Raw genomic sequence first — 9311 nt, forward strand, 5'->3', positions numbered from 1 at the left:
CAGGCTCCTCCTGCTAGTGTCCTTGAGCAAGACACTTGGACCCCTAATTGCTCCTGATGGCTGCGTCCGTCGGTGTTTGAATAATTGTAAGTCGCTTTGGATAAAAGCGTCTGCTAAATGTAATGTAATAATGCAGATTGAGAAAAACCACAACTCCTAAAATTTTCCTCTCTTCTATTTTCCTCAACCAGTCATCCGCCATTTGAGTTAAGGCAGTCAAATATTTTTCTCTACATGCATGTCACAAATTAGGGATTAAATTGTTGTTGGAAAAGACAATCTGTTCATACACAATTCTTTCCATTATTGTACTCAAAATTGGTAACGAACTTACTTACTTATAGGTCGACTATTGGATTCAAAAAATGGCAACTTTTTATTTTTTGGTATTGGTACTACTTTGGATATTTTCCATGCTGTAGACAGGCATTTTCATTAAAACAATTAAAAATGTGTGTGATCATCGGAGCAATTAGTGAAGCTATGAGCTTGAGAAGCTTGCCATTAAGATAGTTAACCCCAGGTTGTTTACATTGATTCAAATATAAGATGGAGGGAGGGGTGAGTGGGAAGTTGGTTTTGGAGTCAGAAACTGCTGAATGTGGAATTAACTGACTGATAAATCATGATAGGGTAGCCAATTTATTTATATATGTACATATTTTTATCATTTTATTTTTTTATTTTCCCCCAAGGGTCCTGATATGCGTTCCTTCCAATTCCTTAATTAACACAGCTTCAACATGATCAAATAAGAATTAAGCATGACATTTGTAGTCTCAATAAACTGTAATCATACCAGCATTTGCCGACAAGGATTGACAAACTTACTCGGGTTAGGTTGCAAGAGGATTTCTGTTTGTTTGAAGATCTTCTCAGTCCAGTTCTTAGTGGAGTCCGCGCGGGAAATCAGGTTCTCTAGGTGAGTGTCAAGCTCTGTCTTTTCTGCCTGACCAAGCTTCTCCTCTGTGAACTAGGGAGATAAAATGGCAGAGCTGAGGTCACACCATTGTGCTCTTTGATATACTGTACATAATAATAAAGCTGCAGCCAGCAATACACAGGGTCCAGTTTGGTCACGTTAGGTATGTATTACAGGTTCCCGAGGTTCCTTAATTCGAGGTTCCCATGTCTGTGCTCGTATGCAGGGACGTTTGCAGTGGACCGAGGGACTCTCTCCAACCGTGTCAGACCAGACGTCACTGAAAATCGCAGATTCTTTCTTTAGTCGCTCTGCTTTTTTTTCCCCGGGAATAAGGGCTGTGCCGGGCTCTGGTTGGGAGGTGGGCGAGTTCAAATTGCTGTTTGATGAAGACCTGCCACATCAACGCCGGGGGCACCTCATCCCAGCTGTGCGCTGCTGGCCCTAGAGCAAGTGTGCTCCTGCTGTACAATCAGCTGTTCATGTCACATGTTGGAAAAATTGTAACTCATACTTTTACGAGTTTTCTTTAAGCACAGCACCTGCTCAAGTGGCTGGAGGAAAATGACTTTGAGATTTTGAGAGCTTGGACTTGATGTCAAAAAAATTGCCTTGGAGGAGTTTGCGAAAGTATGGAGCATAAAAATGATCACAAAGTGACAAAAAAAAAAAAAAAAAAAAAAAAAAAAAAAGTAGACGAAAATGAAATATTTAATTGTGAAGGTGTCTTGTAGACGTTCGCCAAGAAATGCAAGGGGTGACAGAAGCAAAAACAAAACAAAATAGGTACGTCGAGAAAGAGATGGGTCTACAAATTGAAAATGAGATAAGAAATAAATATGTACACATCTCTACACATTTCACCATAGCGTGGTCTTCTCTTCGTGCATGGCAAGTCCTCGAAACATCGAAACATAGTACAAGGGTTAACTATCACAACAGGCATATTAGATACCTTGGTAATGATATCTCCACCAATCTGTCAGATTTGTTTACCCTTATTATAGAACCCAGAATCGTGATTGTGGCGCCGCCCCTTGCGGCCGCCTGCGCGAGCACCGCGTGTCGATTACGCACATTTGAGTATTTTTCGAGCTAATAGAGCTTGTGCGTAATCACCGGGTGTCATGACATTTCACTGCATATATGTACGACCGTATGTGTATGTATGTGACAAATAATCTCTTGAACTTGAAAGAAGCAAAAAACAAAAACAAAAAATTATAATTATGGTTACAAGGCTTGGCATCTTTAAAACCAAGGAGACATGGGGTGTTTTTCTGACAGGTCCATATTAACAGATGTAGAAAAAATGAATATACTAAAACAGTACCTATCATACTAAGAGTAAATGGCCTGTTTTTAACATCCTAAATTTACATTTAGTCATTTAGCAGACGCTTTTATCCAAAGCGACTTACAATTATTCAAACACCGACGGACGCAGCCATCAGGAGCAATGAGGGGTTAAGTGTCTTGCTCAAGGACACTACAGCATGCTAGCAGGAGGAGCCTGGGATCCAACCAGCAACCTTTAGATTACAAGACGACCAGCTCTACCTCCTGAGCTACCATCCCCTGAAATAAATAACACCTTCATAAGGTGCTTTTAAAACAGGTCCTTATCGATAAAATGAAATGCTAAATGCAAGATGAACATAGTAAAACAATAGCCATCAACAATAAATGGGCCTGTTCATGATATTATCAAAAACTGATTGTTTTGACTGAGCGAATCAGGTCATTTCTGCAGGTCCTGTTCCAGCCAATCTGCAGCGAGTGATCTGATGCTGTGTTCATTGGGAACTTGGAAAAGTGTAACTTGGGTGGGAGCAAACTGATGCTGCTTTCAATGGGAACTCGGAAAACTAACTCAGGCGCTGGCAAACGTTTGCGGGCCACAACAAATTCAGAAGGGCCGTATGCAGCCCACTAGTCGAATAGGCCTTCTTTAGAGACTCCAATTCCCATGGGGTGATCCTAACAGGCTATTTGACCGTGGAAATAACTTGAGTTGTGGGTTCACGACAATCACTGAACCCACTGACATGGTTGAGGCCTCATTAGAACCGGGACGTCTCAGACATCTTGGGGTTCAAGAGTGATCCATATCGATATACATTTGGCGCAGGAATTTGTGAATAACCAACAAATCTATCGGAAGTGGCAGAACTTTGGTGTACCTTGATTAGTTTGTGGATACAATTCGTACTATTTTCAACATCATTGCGATATGAAAATGCTCGATAAACACATCGCAAAAGACTGCCTGAAACGGGATGAATAAGAAAATTCATTTTATTAAATATATATATTTTTTTATCTGTCCGAGAGAACGACGCCATCCGCGATGAGAACTTGTTCTCCGGCTTGATCGTTAGCTCTGTCAGCCATTCTAGCCGTCCCACCCATAGGGAACAATAAGAAACCCATGCCAAAGCTAATGCTAGCTTGTTAGCCCTCTAGTTTAACTGAAACATTAACATGAAAGATTTTTATTTATTTCATTTTTTTTAAATTGAAATATTCAAAAACACATTTAAAAAAAATCATTGTTATTAAATTACGATTCTAAAATAAAAGATTTAAGTTTTAATATTATAGTTACCTTTTATTTAAAATTGAATAATTTGACCAGAGGGGAATATCAAAAAAGTAAATCGGATACTACAATAATATATATATATTTTTTATGACAGTAGGGATGAATGTGACATGCACTACTTCAAGAAGAATATTGTTTTCAATAATGTAAAAAAACATTTTTTTTTTTTTTTGTTTAGTCATTCCCCTGTTCTCTGCTACTAGCCAAGAAGTCATACCTCGTCATGTTATATTTATCTTTTAGTAAAAATCAAAAATGTTGTTCAACCGGCTGTCTAAACTTATTTATTTGAATTGAGCAAAATAAATATTATTCATTTCCTCAACATTTGAATAAATAATTATATTTATAAACACTTAAGATTTGTTTTTATTCTGCCACTAACAACTACAGCGTAAAGAAACACCATTCTGATTATGGGAAGGTTTACATTCACGTCGGGACAGTTGAAATTGTTTTTGGGGAAACCGAGCAGGTCGCTGTACGGTCACACTGCCAGCGACTGGGCTCTGTGCCTCTGCCGTTAGTTAGCCGCTGTTGTGGGCCCACCAAACATTTAAAACCTCCTTCCCTTTCCATATTTAATATACATTGTTTAGATAGATGGTGCCGTGTCCACTTACTTTTTTTTTTTTTTCTTAAAATTGTGTAGTTTGTTTACTTGGCAAAATAAATAACCTTGCAAATAATCTTGCCATCCGTCCTTTAAAATAAGGAATTGTCCCCGTTGAAGAAACATAAAAGTCCCTGTTCCTTATTTTATCGACAGTTTAAGTGATGTTTTTCTCCTTTAAAATAACAGGAACAATGCAGCGGTCCGAGCGTCCATTTTCCGAGGACCAGCGCCATTAAGAGTGTACCCTCCCTCCAATTGGGTGTCGCGCTTGGCGCTGCTCATTTGCATAAAGTTGAGACCTGCTCAACTTTCGTCGCCTTGACAGTTCGTCGCCGGTCGAGTCTCCGCCCCCTGCAACTGGATGAGGCCGCGCTCCGTTTGAAATGCATTGCAGCCTGTCGCTTTGCAGAGCCCCGTCGCTGGCGGTGTGACCATTAGTCTGGAGCCCTGCCGAGCAAACGCTACATTAGATCCAAACTCGGAAAACTAACTCGTGCTGCGTTTCACAAAACACCCCAAACTATATTCGGTTACAGAAGGCGTTTTCGCACCGCAGGGACTTCTAAAAAAAACCTTTGGAAGAATCGCCCCTTTCTTTTGCGTCCGAACTGCATGATCCAGAACGATCGTAATCATAAAAACACCGTTCCTGAGGGACATAAACTAAACGACACTAGAGCAACACCCATCCGCAGTGACGTAAGTGGAATACGATGTTTTACGGAACCTCGAAAACCTGTAATACGTACCTCGCATGAATAAACGGGACCCCGTGTATTGCTGCCTGCAGCGTATTTTTTTTATTAATATAACTGTACCACATAAACTACATTCACAGCTATATTTCAGATCAAAGGGATGCAACACTATGCTTGATAACACCCATCCAACAACTACATTTCTTATCTATCTATCTATCTAAAACATCCATGGGCTAGGTGAAAAATTAAAAGGCCTGTAGACCGTATAGCTTACAAAGCCTATTTTTGTTATCAACTTTGCTCCAAGGCACAGTGGAGAGGAGTCGCCCCATCTCCTGGTCACTGTCACATGGGTGATACGCTCCACGACAGCCATCAATAATAGATCACGGCTTAACTTACCATTATCGTCCTACATTTGGACGCATTTCCTACATAACCCACAGGATACACTGTTGACGTAGTATTTCTCAAATATTTTGAGCGAGACAATCTGTCTCCTCTGACACCTCGAGTAACATTACCCCGGTGATGGTGGCAACCGAGCCTGATATTTGCGCCTTACCTGTACGGCCCGGGTAAAAAACACCCCTGCATCCGAGGCGAGTTTTTTGACGTTGAAATCCATTACGTCCGCCTTCGCGCACGGAGGCCCTTTACACGAAAAACACGCTCGACGCTACGAGGAGAAGCCTCTTCATCGGCGTCGCGTCGACGACACAGCGGCTAAACGCGAGGTTGAGAGGCTTAAATGTGGTTCGCGGCTGTCGGAAATCGACTACACGCCCTGTCGTTAAAGGGCCCGCTCCCACTGGCCCCCCATAGGCTACGTCACTACATGGGACGACAGGTGAAGTTGTGCAGATTCAACTCGTGATCACGCAGAATGTGTATTCGATGACGTCCCATTGTAAAAATATATATGGAAATTGGAAACGTATGTTTGGTGTTTATTGACAAATTCTTATTGTCCACGGCATTTTAGATTGTGTATTTGTTGCGAATTTTCTGGGTTACCTGTACATTGCCTTTTTTTGTGTTTACTGTTATAATTGTAGGTTTATTTTATTGTTGTCTTTTTTCCCCCAATTTATAGGTTTACATTTAATGTTTATCATGAGGGTTATTGTTAATTACCACATTTTTACTGTTCATTCATTTTTCATATTAAGGTTCATTTTTTCCTTTTTTTGTTAGGTTTATTTTTATTGTTTACTTCTTCTGTTTATTTTTCTTACAAATGTATCCATCCTCTAGTTAGTGTTTAGGTTTATGTACATTGCCTTTATGTTTATTGCCTGACTACTGTTGCCGATTTTGAGCTGCTATGACACTGCAATTTCCCATTAGGGGATGAATAAAGTATCTATCTATAAGCATGAGATATTGGTGCAAAGGTAAGACATCTATTCACAAATATTGCCCATTGCATGCTCATTTTAATAACAATTTATCAGACACAAGTGGCTAGATACTTGTTTATGGATAGTAAGCTTTTTTTTTATAATATTGAGACTAATCTCTCCGTATTCAAGTTCAAGAGATTATTTGTCACATACATACACATACGGTGGTACATATATGCAGTGAAATGTCATGACACCCGGTGATTATGCACAAGCGCAATAAGCTCGAAAAATACTCAAATGTGCTTAACGACATGCTGTGCTCGCGCAGGCGGCCGCAAGGGGCGGCGCCACAATCGCGATTCTGGGTTCTATAATTATATAATAGGATTAATTGTCTGTGTTGTATTAAATATACATCTAAATCCTCCTAAATGTGTTTACCTTCATAACAGAATATGGAGGCCATTCATCATCGTGAATTATAGGAAAGTTTCCTTCAAAGATTCTGTTGTTTCCCCTTTATTTCCAACGATGCAATTCTTTTGTTTCCTAAAACTGTGTCCGAATTCATAACTGCAAGGTGTCACTTCACAGTTCAATACAGGCGAACACTCACATAAGTCTTGCATCTAAAGTCCATATTGACGTCTCCTCATTCTGACAAAAGGGATCACTTGTTTTGTTTTCAACTTTTTGCTAAACTGCAACAGTTAGTTACTGCAATGGTTAGTTAAAAGCACATGTAGAGCAGCAGCCATGCAGCATGTAAAGATTTGAGGTACTAGTTACAGGCCTGAATGGAGCACCATGAACTTGAATGCATTGACCTGGAAGGGAAAGCATATGAACTGCCTGTGCTTGGGAACTAGCTACAGGCACATCAAAATTAGCATCTTTTAGGTCGAGGCTTGTGAACCGGTCATCCTTTGGATTGGGCGTAACCTAACTGTGTTCAATGGAATCAAGAAATGCACTGTATAATACTGACCTTGTTGTTCGGTCTGTCAAACTGCATGCTGCCAGTGCTGTTTTTTGGGGGTTCTCGACCAGACATCTTGACAATCCAGGACAGCATTGGAACTGGAGTTTTCACCCCTGTGACAGAGTTACAGGGGTAATCCACTCAGGGGTCTGAAGTAAGAGTCCTGTGATAGGCTGATGTGCTGCCTGATGTGTTTGCTGTACCTATCCTGGAACAGTGCAAGGTGTATGGACAGCCCTCCGAGCCTCTCTGGAGATAAAAAGCAAATGCAAGCAGTGAGGCGTCACTAAGTCTCCAGGCCTTAGGTAAGGACCCCCTAGGGTGAGGTGCACACAGCCAGGGGCCTGTAAGGTTTGGGACATGGCAAACCATAGCTGCCTGCATCCTGCATATCCGCTAAGGTCCAACAATCATTGGGGAGTTAAAGTCAAAGATTTGGGGTCTGACCAACACCTCTGCAACTCCTCAAAATAAGGTGACAAGCTGTGAGTCACAAGAAAATTCACTAGCGGTGCCTACCTGTAGGTGAGCTTCAGTCAGCAGCCTAGCACCTACTTGCTCACAAGACATGTGACCAAGCATCCAGTTTTTAGTGAATTTAGCTTCGATGTTTTTTTTATTACGCCAAGATATCACCTTATCCATCTTAATCTTTCTGTTGAGACAGCCAATCCAAACGGGCTATCAGAAGGTCAGCCCAGACTCAATGAGGCACATACCAAATGCATTGATGGCTGAGTTCACATTGAGTCTCCCGAGTTGGATTAGGAAAAACGGCCTTGACTGAATTTTGGGGACAGCTAGCAAAGGTCAATTTGCATGGTAGCCAGCTTATATGTACTGCTTCACTCTCTGGATTGTTTCAGCTGCTATGGTAAGATATTCCAATAGGTATGGTATTCAAAATCAGATTTTTTTCTTTTGTTTTATTTGCATTTATTGGTGAAAGTGGGGCACTGAGGAATAGAATGTGTCCTTAGAATTGGAGGTGGTGTCAGCATTTACATTCACATCCATATACTTAAGATCTTATTTTCACAGCTTGTAGCACAATTAATAGAGTTAGAATGGATGCTGTGGTGTGGGGGTGGTGTAGTTTATGCAGCCACACGTGTTTTGAGTCTAGGCAATTGGGCCAGAGGTGGCTGTATGTCTGTTGCTCATCAGAGCAATAAACAAGCAACAGGTAAATCACCCATCCCCCCACACACACAGGGAGAGCCTCTGTCATGACATGGGTCCATCTGCTCCCGGCTTGTTATATCAGGGGATGGTAGCTCAGGCGGTAGAGCTGGTGGTCTAGTGATCTAAAGATTGCTGGTTTGATTCCAGGCTCCTCCTGCTAGCATGCTGTAGTGTCCTTGAGCAAGACACTTAACCCCTAAATGCTCCTGATGGCTGCGTCCGTCGGTGTTTGAACAATTGTAAGTCGCTTTGGATAAAAGCGTCTGCTAAATGTAATCTTGCCACTCTCTACAATAAACTGGTGTGTTTGCAACATCTCTGCCTGTGTTTCTGTGTCGGAAGGCCGTAAACGCCACTCGGGTGGCGTGTGATAGGCGGAACTGCCACGGATGCATATTCTTTTGCGCAATGAGCAATTTAGCCCTTGAAAAACCACAAAAAAACACCATCCTTTCCACAAACAAAAAGCTCAAAGTACAGTCAGAAATATGTGTTTTGCTCTAAAAAAGAATTGTTGAAGCTCATAAAACTGATCAGACTCAGAGCTGCGTAGAAGTTGAGATAGTTGAGTTATACTGCAGCCGTCTCCAAATGTAGTTCCCCATAATATCAGGTTTATTGCATTTCAAAACAATCGGAGGCATCGTCAATTATCTTATGAAACTTCTGACTACTGTCTGTTTCATGTTTTCGGAATATACCTTCATCATGGTTTTTAGAAGACTAACTCAATTGCACAATTGGACTGAAAAGGTAAAATCACAATTTTAACTCCATTAACTGTGCTGCGGTCCAGGAAAATAACATTTGTGTGACACTAGTTCAACAATTCTTTAATATGTGTATGGCATTATTGCACACAGAACTTTTGAGCTTCATGCTGTATATGAAAGGTACTATACAAATAAGTTATTATCATTATTGTTAATTAAAAATAAAACAGCTACTACT

General features: G+C 40.9%; 1 protein-coding gene across 5 annotated transcripts in view; it reads right to left on the reverse strand.

Annotated features, from left to right (window-relative positions):
* The window catches only part of sh3glb2b (SH3-domain GRB2-like endophilin B2b), a 29400-nt gene extending 23817 nt beyond the window's left edge, over window positions 1-5583 (reverse strand). For 3 of the 5 annotated variants that reach the window (XM_080018060.1, XM_080018058.1, XM_080018057.1), the window contains exons 1-2: window positions 4443-4552; window positions 832-973 (exon numbers count right to left, since the gene is read on the reverse strand). In XM_080018060.1, the coding sequence (XP_079874186.1) occupies window positions 832-973; window positions 4443-4532 (232 nt within the window). In that variant the 5' untranslated portion in view covers window positions 4533-4552. Of the gene's footprint in view, window positions 1-831; window positions 974-4442; window positions 4553-5409 lie in introns of those variants that run through there. The other 2 variants (XM_080018061.1, XM_080018059.1) reach the window with 1 other exon arrangement.
* Between the last annotated feature and the right edge of the window lie 3728 nt (window positions 5584-9311).

Source organism: Zeus faber, assembly GCF_960531495.2.
Source record: "Zeus faber genome assembly, chromosome: 17".
Classification (NCBI taxonomy): Eukaryota; Metazoa; Chordata; class Actinopteri; order Zeiformes; family Zeidae; genus Zeus; species Zeus faber.